Source organism: Triturus cristatus, chromosome 6 (assembly GCF_964204655.1).
Source record: "Triturus cristatus chromosome 6, aTriCri1.1, whole genome shotgun sequence".
In the NCBI taxonomy this organism is placed as follows: Eukaryota; Metazoa; Chordata; class Amphibia; order Caudata; family Salamandridae; genus Triturus; species Triturus cristatus.
In genome coordinates, this window is record NC_140589.1 from 681,730,399 (window position 1) to 681,745,100 (window position 14,702).

Below are 14,702 nucleotides of genomic sequence, written 5' to 3' on the forward strand. Positions count from 1 at the left end.
GTTTGCAGCCTGTTCCTGGGTCACTTGACTAGGTGTAGTTGGCCTTTGTGTATTTCTCCCAGAAAGAATCACAATAGAGAGCCTGGTTATTGGCAGAAAGAGCCATCTCTGGCAAGATGGAGGGGGCGGAGCTGTCACCCACCACACTTGCACTTCAAAAGCACATGACCAACTCACATAAAGCTGACTTAATACTAGCCTATTGTGCCCCCAAATAGACTAGACCCAGGGCGGGGGGGGGGGGGGGGCAGGAAATTCCAAGCACTTTTGGAAGGAGAACCTCTAGAAATGTCTCCTTCAAAGGAGGCACCAGGTATAAAAATAGGATCCTCATACTAATGTTTCAGATTACTCTTTGACGTTGTAGACTCCTCTGCTGCCAGAATGGCTGATCTGCTGCCCAAGTAAGGACTAGTCCTGCAACCCACAACCACCAGAGTGACTCCACAGGCTATTTGGTTGGCCTCCTGATCAGAGCCTCAAGGACAGAAAAGTCTCCAATCATCTTGATCCCTGCACATCTACTCTACCTGCTGTGAGACCTACCTCCACACCCCTCAAGTGGTGCCTCCCCAGTCCAGGACCCTAGGAAGTGGGGATAAAGGTGCTGTGCTAGCCCAGCTCTGGTTACCATCAGAACCGACGCAACCCTCGCAGCTTCTCATTAGCACCAACCCAGCATGACTCATTTCAAAACGGACCTTGCATTGCAGCCCTCGCAGCTTCTCAATTGAACTGACGCAGAGTGATGCAGACCTCGCATCGCAGGGCTTGCAGCTCCTCCTCTGAGCTGACGCAAGTACGATGTAACTCGCCGCAGGTCTTTGCATTACTAATCGGAATTAATGCTGCGCGATGCATCTTGATGCAGGACCCCACATCGCTCCTTCGAACCGCCACTGCACGGTACAATGCCCCACATCAAGGATATAAGGTACAATTTGCAGTGGGCCTAACTTGGTCCCTGTATACAGACTGTGCTGCTTCATGGTCGGCCTGAAATTGCGTTCGGCATGACTAGATAACCACAGGTGGGGCTTTGTGCTTTTGAACACTATTTTTTTACTTAAACTTTTAAAATTACATATCTCTGGTTCTACTAATTGGATTTTGCCGTTTTGGTGCCAAATAATTTATTAAAATCGACTCTATTTTTCCTAAATTGGTGTGGGATTTTCTTGTGTTGTGTTTTCACTTCATTACTGTTGGTGTGCTGCATAAATAGTTTACATATTGTCTCGTAGGTAAGCCTGACTGCTTTTCTGCCAAGCTACTAGAGGGGTAGGTACATGTTAATTTAGTGACTTTTTGCGGTTCAGCCTGAAAAGGATTGTGGATGTTGATTGAATATGTTTCACCCCCCTCAACCAACAACCCAATTTCTCACAGGTTTCCATTGATGTCCTTTTGAAAGTCAGTATCTCTATCGGATACAGCTTAGCCTGTTTTAAGTGATTACTCTGCTTGCAAGATATGTCTGCATTAAGAACAGCTTCTGCCCCTTGTAACTCCTAACCTAGAGCTTCATTATGATGGCAGCTGCTGGACCGCCAACCGCTATCGCAGCTGTCAGGAGACCGCCCGACAAGCAGTCAGCAGTCTGACCACTGAATTAGGATGCTACCGCCGTGCTGGCGATGAGAAAGTGCTCTTTAACCCGGCGGCTTGTGCTGTGGCCCAGGAAGAGGGCCGGAGCACATGCTGCAGTGTAAAAGTGCACTCTGTGCACATCCATGCACCGTGTGCCATGCATGAATGTGAGTGGGGGCACTACATGTGCCCCCAGGGCCACTTGGCAGTGACACCTGAGGGACGGGTGCCTTATTTGGGGCCCCCAAAGTCCATTTCCGACAGCCTTTTCATGGTGTTCGAACCACCAGCTATAGGCTGTCATAAAGGGACATCATAATCCCCACAATGGTGCCTGCCCCGGCCTACCTCCATTCTGGATCACGATTCTGACCGCCGCTCCATCAGGATCTCTGATCCTGGCTGATGCCGAGGTCCATCCCCCGACAGACAAGGGTCCGACCGCCAGCATTGTAATGCGGCGGTCAGACGTAAGGGCTATCTGTCGGTCGGACCGCCACTGATGGCCTGTCAGTGGTGGTTTCACTGACATCATAATGAGGCCCCTAGTTCTGAGGGATCAATAGATATTCATTACAACAGTGCTTTACCTTCAATACTACTATGACCTATTAGAATTGTTCAAATCCAAAATACACAAATCTATCGCCAACACACGAAACCCATTCAGCATATCCTTTCACCTTGCTACCTCCATCGCTGCCCACATTAATTTCTATCACACCCCTTGAGGCTGATGCTCACTCTGGCATCCACCATAAAAGCATCTAATGCATATGTGTCTCTTCTCAATTACATGGTTTAAACTGTTAACCCCTCTCTTACACTGACACTGTAAATATGATAAATTCTTCTTCCAAACCTGAATCATTTACATGCCTTTTAAAGTATGCTGTAATCACTCCACTTCTGAAAAACCTAACACAGATTCCAAGATCCTGGGATACTGCAGCCCCATGTCTAACCTCCCTTTCCTCAGCAAGACCCTCATAAAGTAGCTGACTATGCATCTACAGGAACAGTGTGAACATCAGCCTGGCATAAGACCAACAATGAAAACAGAATAATTTAGGAGCTCATCCACACAACGGATGAAGCCTCAAAAACAAACCTCCTACTCATTGACCTGTCTGCAGCTAGTTGGACAGGCTGCAAAAATGAATAGGTATAATAAGCACTGCCTTATTCTAGGCCCAATCTTTTCTCAACAACCTCAGTCAAAACAAACCGGATTGGAACAGTTGAATATTCCACATGTAAGTACTGTGTGGCATCTACAGTTCATCCATTTCCTGCTTGTTGTTCTACTCTTTATGCCCCCACACACAGATTCTAGAGCAGTGTCAAGTAAACTTTAAAACGTACACAGACAAATCTCCAAACCACCTTATGCAGCTAGATAGCAACTAAATCAATACCACTAACATCACTTCATATTTGTAACTTCCCCTCTCTTGGATAAAGTTAAACTTTCTTTGCCTGAACAAAACCAAAACGGAGATCATTATAATGAGAGACAGATCACCTCTCACTCCCTTTCAAATGGCTCCAGATTCTGAGATAGCCCCATTCCACCGTCCCTCAAGCTAGGAATCTGTGCATAGTGTTTGACTCACAACTGTTGTTATCCCACAAATCAATGCTGTGGAAAAGAAATTGCTCCATCTTTCTCTACTCCGCACTGCCTATTTCCATTATTCCTAACCGACCATAGGTTAGAACGGACTACAGCTCGCTCATGTCCTTATCTACTGTTACATAATTTTCACTGCGAGCATGGCTTCCATGATAAGGTGACTGACCTGGACCATCGTATGACATTACTGGAGGCTCGAATGGCTCATGCTCCCACCGAGATGCCAAGTTCTGGTGCCTGCGCTCCAAAGTTATCGACCTCGAAGACAAAAGCTCACGGATAACCTGCGGATGGGGGCAGGCATGCGTGGCTTCTACTGCTGCCTGCTTCCTCGCCTGCTGAAGATAACCTTCACTCTATCCTTGGAGACCCGGAAAGCCCATAGGATTTCCTCCTCTAGGCTGACCGCCACCGATGGTCGAGGCCGGTCATTGCCTGCTTTGCAAACAGGTTTGCACCATCCCTCATAGGACACGACACAACCATCCTAGCTAGCAGTAGCCACCGCCGGCCATGATTGCATCGCCGTGAACGTTGACTGTGATATCTTGGAATGTGAACGTCCTTAAGCTCTACATCAAACGTAAAAAAGTACTTACTTATCTTAACCCTAAACATGCAGATGGAGCTCTACTCCAGGAAACACATCTCACTAGCCTTGAGGCAGAGAAGCTCTAAAGGCACTGTGTGGGCAGATTCATTCTCAGAACTTGCCCTCCATTTTTTAAGACGGAGCATATGACCCCCTCAAAATGCGGAGTAGCCATCCTTTTGTGTAGATTACTCCTGCATGGCACTCAAGATGTGGACTGACACAGAGGGGTGGTATCCATTTGTCAAGCTGCGCATGGGCAACCAGGTTATATGCACAGACTGTCTACGCGCTGACAGGCCCAAAACGGTTATTCCACATTACCCATGTGCTTACAGAAATGGGCACCGCACCCGTGTTTGTAGGAGGAGACTGGAATCTGGCACCCACATGATTTTTAGATCGCACTGGCTCCATAAACTTTGCCGACAACTCTGACAGAGCCATTTTGGGGGACATTGTCACAGACCATGGCCTCCTCGAGCGTCTAATTCATCCTGATGATAGGGAATATACATGCATCTCCCCTGCTCATATTACCCAATCAAGGCTGGACTACTTTCTCATCTCCCGCTGTATGACTAGGCAGATTCAAGATTCTTGGTTTCTGGAGGGGGGCGCTTTCAGTCAATCATTGCATTTGTAGAGCGCACTACCTACCCGTGAATATCTCAGACCACTCTCCGATCCACCTCCTGGTAGACTTGGTACTGGTAACATTGATCTGAAAACCCTGGCATCTTCACTTCTCACAACATAAGTTTCCTGAAGTCAAAGCCCTGCTTACCACATCACCACCTACCTTGAGCAAAACAAAGAATCGGTCCCATCAGTGCAAATGCTTTGAGAAGCAACCAAAACGACTATCCAGGGACATCTCATGAGAGGCACCGCTCTAAACAACCGAAGGAGGGTGTACAGGCTCTCTGGAAACAGAAATGGCAAATTTGCTGTACCAATATACATTGGCCCCCTCTGTATCCATTTGACGGCGCCTCAAAAGCGAAAGTGGCTCTAAATGTGCTTTTCACCTCAAAGGCTGAATACACCTGCAAAAATCAAAGGCCTGTCACTACGAGCTGGTTAAGATGACGGGGCAGCTGCCACAGTGCACCTGAGGCAAAGAGGGGTGGGGATGGCTATCCTAGCCATCAAAACAAACTTGGGTCTACTCGTTAGATGCCTGCAGGAGATGGCCTTCTGGTTTGGGAGTTATTACTGGATGCTATACACCCCTGAGGTGATAACTGATCTGACTCAAATAGGAGATGTCTTTGGCAAAATCCACCTCCATAGACTGAGGTAGACCGGAAGCTCCAACCAGGGAAATGAACAAACAGGTGATACTACAAGCCATTTCCACCCTCTCAAATCATAGGGGCCCTTGGGAAGACGGCTTACCCACGGAATTTTATTAATGGACCAAAACTGGCAGTGTGGACTTCCCTGTATGTCTCGTTCAAAGAGGCCAAACTCATGGGGACTCTGGGAGCTCTTTCCATCAAAGCCATTGTCCTGGTCTTCTGTAAACTGGAGAAAGCACCCCCCCCCCCTTCCCCCCACCCCCACCTCAGTGGTAGCTACCGGCCTATTTCCCTCCTCAATGGGGTCATAGAAATTCTGGATGGGATTCTAGCAGCTTATCTAAAAAAAGGCTTGCCAATGCTTACACACAGCACACTAGTGGGGGTTCTTCATAGGGCTGTTGTCCTGAAGTCACCTTTGCACTCTGACCTACTATCTATGGTTAGCCAAAGGCCTACTGGAGGCGGCTCTGGCCCTCTCACTGGACACAGAGGGCATTTGACCGCTTGGAATGGGGGATATCTTTTAGCAACGCTGTAAAAATTGGGCCTTGGCTGTGACTCCATTGCCAAGGTTCTCTAGCTGTGCGATTTCCCCCTCAGCACAGGTCAATTGTGTGCTTTCCCATCCAAAGGGGGATGTGACGGGGCAGTCCACTGAGCCCCCCCCGCCCCCCCGCCCCCTCGCTCCCTCCCCCCCCCCCCTTCCTCCTGGCCCTGGTGGCAGCCCTGCACCAGTTGACTTATATTGTTGGCATGCCCACGCCAGGAAGCCCATCGCCTATCTCTCTATACTTGGATGATATCCTTCTCATACTTGCATTCCTTTCTACTTCCCTCCTGCGCTCTTTTGGATAATTTCCGAGTTTGCTGCAATAGCTGGCGACAATGCCCTCCCTATCTCCCGTACGACTTCCAGTGAAAACCATCACACTTCAAATATGTAGGTATCTATGTTAATAAAGGCCAGTAACACAAGATACTCGACAAACTTTAGCCGCTTATGGAATGAATAGCACAAGATTATGCCAAATGGGCTCAGTTGAGCCTATCGCTCTGAGGACTGATGCAGGCAGTAAAAATGGTGGTGCTCCTGAGATTTACCTATGTGCTGGGCATGTTACCTCTGCTGGTGCCCCTAAAGCTACTGTGGACGATGAATGAGAGGATCAAGGACTTCTGGGGGATGCACACCCCAGATTGGCTATAACTAAACTTATTTCCCACAGGCCACATGGAGACCTTGAGCTTCTCTGTGGAACATTACTGCCTATCCCTTCATCTGGCGCAGGTGATCTACATGCAGCCCTTCAACTGGGATCCCCTGCAGTGGGTTGGCATCAAGAGTGCTCTCATTGACTGACTGCCCATTTAGGGCACCAGATGCTCTACCAGTATGACATAACCCTTATGGTACACGCACACTGTTGCTTGGGCCAATCTTGACATTTGGGCGCTGTCTCACACACTCCTTTTGGTAGACACACATCTACATGAGAGAGCGCAGCTTTGGCATAACGGTAAAATAGACATTTAAAGTGAAGCACTCTGCTGGAAACAGTGGTGCTCAGCGTAAGTTTTGCCCTTGCACCAAATTATATTCAAGGGGTCCCTCAAAACCTTTGAGATATTTTGAAAGAAATATCCTCTATCCCAGACTCAGCGTGGGAGATGTATACAATTGCAACATTGCCAGCATAGTAGACTGGGGGGGGGGGGGGCAATGCCCTGGTCACCCCCAAAATCCCAGATGGTAACTTATCTTGCTATGTTGGGGCGATTCATAGGAGTGGTTTTGTCTTCTTGTGTGGCACCTATATTTCCATCTATAAGTAGAGCCACTACGCACCATCTGCCAGGACCGCCTATGGTTGTAATACCAGAGTGAGGACTGGGTGAGATACTGGACAATCCGGACCATGGAGTTAGGGAGGCCAGAATGAAACTTTGCCTCTTCAGATAACTTCAAGCCTGACGCTGGACTCTGACGAAACTCAAAACCATGAAGCTCTTGCGATCACATACAATGCAACATTGTCCATGTACTCTTTGACTGTACCCACATTCTGGGACACTGAGACTGATGTTAAATTCCAGTATCGTGCCACCTGGTAATGCTGCATGACACTGTGGAGTTGCTCTCATTGTCCACCTGCTTCACATGTCGTCAACGACTGCCAAGCTCTGCATCTTGCACTATTGGTGATCCCCGCCCTCACCCACACATGAGCAGTGGCTCACTGAAATGTTTAAGATGGCTACCCATGAGAAACTCATCTACAGTTTACAAGGCAAGGCTGAGGTCTTCCTTCAAGTGTGGTCACTCATCCTACATGAGGATTGATGCTGGAGGATAACTCAACTGCCCTCTCACTTCCCTGATCCCCCAGCCACCCGGTTACCCTCATTATAATCGATTTGACCCCATTGTCACCGTGACTCTTACCTGTGAATCCTCCCAGTCCTCCCTCCCGAGGCACCTGGTGTTTGGAAATACACAGCAAGCGTGTCCTTCCTCACCCAGGCAGACCTTCCTTACTAGAGTGGATACAGTGTGCGGAATTCCTCCCTACCCAGCCCTTTTTTCTGATCTTTGAGACACTGCATTGTTCTTGTGAAATGTCTTTACTCATTTGTTCATTAAATGTTTATAATTGGGATCTACTACTTTATCTAGCTGACTGCTTATTCTCATACCTAAATAAGTTGTTTCATTAACAATGCAAACCAAAATAGTCCCAAATTGGTCTGCCATATCTTCAATGGCTTGTAAGTCATATGTGGAATCCAATGGCACATTGTTTGCACATGCAGAAACCTTGTTCAGTACTCTATTCTACTCCACCGGCTCCAGTGTCGAATTGTCCATTATCCGCCTTATAACGGACTCTAAATGTATAGCGAAAAGAAGTAATAAAATGGGACATCCAAATGCATACCGTGCATTAATTTAATGTATTGTGAGGCCAAAACCTTGGTTACTATTCTAGCCCTAGGTGTGGTGTACAATATCTGTTGGCACTCAATTATGTTTTTAGGAATGCACGTGTTCTAGATCAGCCTATAAAAATCTTCATGACATATCCAATAAAGTCATACTTGCAGGTTTATGGAGAATATTGGCTGCATCAAACATGGCTATTTCATATATATTCCAACATAGCTCGGCTGGGATTAAAACCATAGTGTTCTAACCAAATTAGTGATTATTTTCAGTAAGCGTGTGTCCTTAGCAGTTTGAAGTATATTTTAAGATCCGCATTTAGAAAAGATATTGGCCTATATGTCCCATATTACTTTGCTGGCTTATTTCTCTTTAGAAATGTTGCTATGCCAACCAAATTCCATATAAGCGATATTCCCTCACCAACATCTCCCCCAGTTTTATCTTGGCCCTTAAAGGAGCAAGCAGGGTATGAAAACATGTATTTCTTTCTCTTTCTCTCTCTTTCTCTCTCTTTCTCTCTCTTTCTCTCTCTTTCTCTCTCTTTCTCTCTCTTTCTCTCTCTTTCTCTCTCTTTCTCTCTCTTTCTCTCTCTTTCTCTCTCTTTCTCTCTCTTTCTCTCTTTCTCCTCATTCCCAGATATTTTCAGGGATACACAGTTTCAGACTTGGGCTCATCTTGGGATAACTAGGCGGGTCATATGGTTCATCCTGATACATTAGTCTTTTTCAGAATTGCAGAACGCGTTTTTAAGCCTAACACATTTCTTTGACCATATATACAAGTTAGGGATAACCTTTATAAAGTTAGGATCTGTATTACTGTTTCAATACACGTATTAGAGTTACTACAAGTTAGGAAGTTAACTGTTTGACACTTATTTTTTTTTCTGTATCAGTTGAAGATGAAATAGGGAAAAATTCATACAAATGTCAAATACAGTGGGACAATCTATAAATCTACAGGACAATCAAACACCAATAAAAATGGGTTAATCTATATTTAGATGTGCTAATTTAGATGTGTTCAAAATAATAAGGTAATCAATCAATTATATTCCACATCCTGCAAGCTATATCAATGTAAAATGCTGGGACATTCCAGATGTCAGTGTTCCATGGAGTGTGCTGATATACACATTTTCATGGAATACTCACACTTGTAGAAGTACTGGTCACAAATTATACTTGTATTATCTGGATTGTTCAAATGTTGATAGAACTGTGACAAATCAATGAGTTATGCTTGGATGCCAGAAAATACTGGGAATTTGTATATGTTGAGTAATATCTCCAGACTATGTATTGCTCAATATTGATGAGAGAAAAATCCACCTAATATTGCAGAAAGGTGGGATAATTTGTATGAGTGTTATCAGTTGGAAGCAGTAATTGAGCAAAAAGGTAAGCATGCACAGTACAAAGTTCACAAAATATTGCGGCATTTAGAATGATGGAAACTGAAGTAATGCAATATGTTTAATAAGACTGTGAATGTACCTTTGTGACCATATGTGTTATCGGTGTGTAAATCGGTTGTTTATGTGTAACTATTAACTGTCTTCTCCTAATAATAAAAAAAAAACGTAAAAACATAGAAAAATTGTGTTTTTCAGGGCAGTATCATTAAAGATTGACTGAATGCTATTGAAAAGGAATCACTCTACACCTCTCCCTTATCCACAATCCTTTTCCCCAGTAATTAAAATTGATCATATAAAGTGGTCCAAATGGAAAGAGGAGATAAACTGGAAAATGGGAAATAACAATTTTGTGCATTCAAGTATCATAAAAAAGGAATGGCTTGTGAGGAGTTTTTATACACAGGTTGCATTTATATTTTATGCATATGTTCTGTAAAGCTTGAAAATGTATATTTTACTTCCTCCTCTCTAGGGTGGATATGGAGAAACGTGTGAAGTTTTAATTCAGCATCATCCAAGACTATTTCAGACAATTGTTCAAATGACTCAGAATGAAGATCTTCGTGAAAATATGGTAATGCTTCTGTTTATTACAAGTTTATACAAAGAACATTTTTGTACTCCTGACATGATTGTGAAGAAAGGATCATTTGTGCAATTTTTCTTTTTTTTTTTTTCTTCTTTATGAGCTCTCTGTATTAATCTCTTGGGGCAGTTGTTGCCATCGATAACTTTGATGGGGAAAAAAAGTTTGGTTATTTGCTCCTTTGATTTCATACGTGGCACAATTAGTGGGGGTGTATTTTCTTTCTTCTTCACAGATCAAAATGTATTAATATTGTTCCTGTTAAATGGTGGTGTAAACATCAGTGTAATCTTTTCTTCACATTTGACTGGGCTGCGGGCATTTCCAGACCCATCTAGTCACCTTCAATGTAGAGTCTTCTTTCAAATGCTTCTTTATCTTACGTCCTCAATGTAGGGATCAGCAATGACTTTGTCATAGTCTTTCTCTAGAGGTATCCAACTACTAGCCTAAATATATTTTTAGTTTCTTTCTTTTCTGGCTTGCATACTGCCTGCATGATACCTATTCTTCTGTGCAACGTGATTGAACACTATCACTGTTTAGAAGGTACATAATTCTAACATTATTTTTAACAAATCATCCAGGCCAGACACCTATTACCACATTTGCCAGCTCAGTTTCCAAAGGCCAAAACAATTGGTGGCAATTGGAGCATCCATTGTAACAAGTATTGCCTATGCAACTCCAGGTACTAGGTGCTTTTGTGGGCTCAGATGCCCAGTAACGTCTTTAGAGTTTGGCTTTCAAGCTGTAGTAACGTGAACAGTCCCGGCGTACTTTCGAAGTTTGCTGACGGTCTGGTAACTCAGATTTAGTTCATAAAGAATATGCAGATTGCCCTTCTGTGCAATTCTTATCAAATGAACTAGGAACTTTCTGTGCTAGACGGTGTAATGGTTTACTAAAATATAAGCTTAACAGTAAAGTACTTCAAATCAGTGTGGGGACAGTCTGACTTTTCTTATGTAGTAGCAGCACAATTCTAGTGGATGTGTTAGAGAGGGGCAAGGACAACAAATGCATTTCCCTGAATGCAGTTTAGGCAGTGTTTGTCTGGCTTCGCCCATCAATTCAGAATTGCCACGACCTTCTAAGCAATTGTACCGCTGATAGTAGACCAACAGGGTTGAAAGGTACTGGACCTCCTACAAGCAAAATGACCCATTTGCTAAGGATAAATCCACTTCAAGGCTGGACGAATGCCTCTGATAAACAACAAACTGGAATGATTCACCCCAGAGTCTTCTTAAGCTCTTTGGTCGCTCCTCATTGTCTTGTACATGGAATTTAGGGATGCTCTCACAGGTGAGATGCTGAAAGATTTAGACTGGAAAGTATACTATTGTTATGTTTGGATCATGCACTCCGTGGACTCACTCCTCCTTCACTCAGGTACTGTAAAATTAAAGTGGGTTTGTTGGCGTGCAGCAAGGCATCCTCTTTCGATCCTAGATGTGTATTAATTATTACAAACAATCACGCTATCCACATGTGGAAGCGTCCCTTTTGTGCACTGCCAGGTTCCAAATGGAAATCAAAATTCAATCATTTAATCAAAGAATCAAAATTTTGATTCTTTGATTAAATGATTGAATTTTGATTTCCATTTGGAACCTGGCAGTGCACAAATGGGATGCTTCCACATGTAGATAGCGTGATTGTTTGAAAGAAATTTAGAAACATTGTCTGTGTTGATAGTGTTTCGTGGGTTGGGCTGAGCAGCTGCATTAGCACTTTGATCTGCGAGAGCTTCTAGTCATCGGGCAGCAGGCTCCTCATGGCAGAGCTCATATCCTAGCATCTCTGGACTGAGTTACAGCACATCCTCAGTTAACTATGCAGTCTTCTTCCATTCCCCTAGGTTGCAAACTTTTCATTCTCCACCATATTGTCTGTCTCTGATCTTTTCCTCTACTAGTGCACAGAGCTAGAGCCACATTTTCTCTCGAGTCATTGACAGTTGGTGCCATTCCAACCCCTCGCTTAGGTCTTGTGTAGTGCTTGAACATTTGTACCACAACATATCCTGATATGTACAGTGTTGCAGAATCCATTGTTGGTTGCCAGCCTTTCAGATGCTTATTCACTCAACAATCTGAGTCTGTCTCTTCAGTTCTTTCTTAGTCTGAACATGTGATATAGGAGTCGGTTGAAGAGCAGTCCTTCTCAATCTTGCTAATTCTGTGGCGTATATATAAAGATCAGAAAAGTATTCCAGTACTGTACCATTAGTTAAAGTTAATGATACGCAAACAAATAAGAGCTACAGCAGGAGAAGAACTCTGGTTAGTGTCACTGTTTAGAGTATTTACCCTGTTATCTTTGTTACATTGATTCCAAGTTTGCTAAACATGGGGTTTGTGAAGGTTAGAAGCATTTGCTCAGTCTTCTTAATTAAAGCTGTGAAAAAAGTCTGCTTATAGCAAGTATTCCAGTGGCCTCCAGCAGGTCCCTCGTGGAACTGGATTGCACAGTAACAGGAGCAGAGTGTCCACGTCTGTGTATGGTTTGATGATATCGCACGCCAAGAGATGGCAGTGCCGGTTATGATGGCTGCAGCTGAACATATTGTTAGTGTATCCGATTACATAAGGACTGTTTCTGGCAACTGTTAACTGTACTTGGACACACATTTACCTTTTTTAAATTAATTTTACATCTCATTAAGTTTTTTTAAAATTTTCATCAATTTATCCAAGTCAAAAAGCTTGTAAGATCACTCTGTTACCTCCTTTGGACTGTCAAAGGCTGTGTTGTGTGATGTCACATGTACTACCACCTTACATTTAGTGAATTCACGTCACTAGACAGTCTCAAACTGAGGCCATGGCCTGGCACTGATTCACTACAATCCCAAAGCATCTTTTCTGAAAGTGAAAAAATAACACTGTCTGTTAGACCTTCTGTCCTGGGATTTAACCTCCACATTTCATCTTTGCCCAGCCTGATATCACAGTGGCCGAAATCCTTGAAATGAGAAGATAAGTGAGTCTAACTTCTGATCAGTACCAAGCGAACAATACGGAGATAAACATTTTACAGAAGAGCTCCTAGCTTAATATTTCTAGGGGTGGGCGGAACTCGTTGAGTTTCACTCAGTGGAATTCCGAGAGTAACATAAAAGCTCTGTTAGATTCTGATGAGTTCCCTGAGTGGGTGGAATTCAACAGGTTGCACTGCTCGCACTGATTTTTAGCGCCAGAAGCTTAGTCTGTGCTGTAAAATCAGCGCAAATGGGATCACACGGCATGCCAGAGCGTGCTGCTTCTTTCTGCTGCTCAAGTAGACTTGTCGATTTGCTCAAGGCAGATTTCTCAACGCGAACAATCACAACCTGCTGCAACCATTTTGTGTTAACAAATCTCATGAGGAACTGCTGGTGAACTGACACCAGTATACTGAGTGCACAGCTAGGACACTGTAGAAAACAAATATGTCACATTCACAATCGCAAGATGAATAAAATTAACGTGAGCTTTGAACTCTCTGAAGCAACAGTTTCCTGGACAAATAAACCTAAGAGTTTAAGAGCAAGCTCTTTAATAAGTCAATCAAAAAGCAACAAAAGAATTGCACGTGGCATCAATGTAAGAAATAACAAAGAAACAAAGAATACAATCAATATGAAAACTACACAATGGCAGTAAAGTTGAACGTCAATTCAAAGGGAGGTGCCCAATGCATTTCGGGATGAAAAGCATCCCTTCTTCAGGGGAAGCTGTGGAAACAAGAAATTTCATTGAAAACACATGAAAAACTGTAGACAATCTTTATCAAAATCAATGAAGAAAATACAACATGCATCGTTGGTGAAACCATGAAAATGAGCAGCTAGTCTGAGTCAAGCCAAGACAATTCAACATACACACGGAATAGCAATGGAAGAGAATGGGGGCACACGTTAAGCGTGTATGTGAAACACAAATGAACCCATAATATTAAGGAGAGCATGGACACTGGAAAACGTGCGCAAAGTGACAGAAATAACTTAAAAGAGTGTTCAAATAAACATGAAAAATGGCTACTGTGCACTAAGAGTGGACCATCATGCATCCATACTGTGGAACACAAAACAAACACAATAAACTCTTACTGGATATGAAGAGACGAAAAAATTAATCCTTTGAACAAAGAAATTCACAATGTCAATCTCGTGGATCGGAAGCTTCAAAGATAGTACGCTAAAATGCAGAGAATACACAATTGGAGCTCAAACACAGGAAAGACAAGAGGATTTCAAAAAGAACGGAGTGAGAGGGAAAAAGAAACTTACTGAAACCAAATCGACTGGTCAACATAATGATAGAACACTGGAAAACAGCGTCGCAGAAATATCAATGCTCTGAAATCAAAGTGAAATGAATGTGTGGAAATACAGGAAAAGTTAAGAATGAAAAACGTGTTTACCAAAGAATGCGTGCAGGGAAACAAACGACTAAAGTACCTGGACAAGAGTCAACCGCGTACTTTGTTTATTGGGGAAGCTAAAACGGGGGAAAAAAAGAAGACAAAGACTGTTGACGACGACCCCAAGGTGAGGCATGGACGAGAATGTCTGAGAAAACTGATAGAGACTTACCACCAAGGCGTGAGAAGAAACAGGATGAATCGGACTACTGTGAAC

The 14,702-nt window shown here is 43.6% G+C and overlaps 1 protein-coding gene across 2 annotated transcripts in view; it reads left to right on the forward strand.

The window, feature by feature from the left end:
* HACE1 (HECT domain and ankyrin repeat containing E3 ubiquitin protein ligase 1) overlaps nt 1–14,702 on the forward strand; it is a 339,965-nt gene that overhangs the window by 114,881 nt on the left and 210,382 nt on the right. For both annotated transcript variants that reach the window (XM_085611183.1, XM_085611184.1), the window contains exon 9: nt 9,962–10,063. In XM_085611183.1, the coding sequence (XP_085467309.1) occupies nt 9,962–10,063 (102 nt within the window). The remainder of the gene's footprint in view (nt 1–9,961; nt 10,064–14,702) is intronic.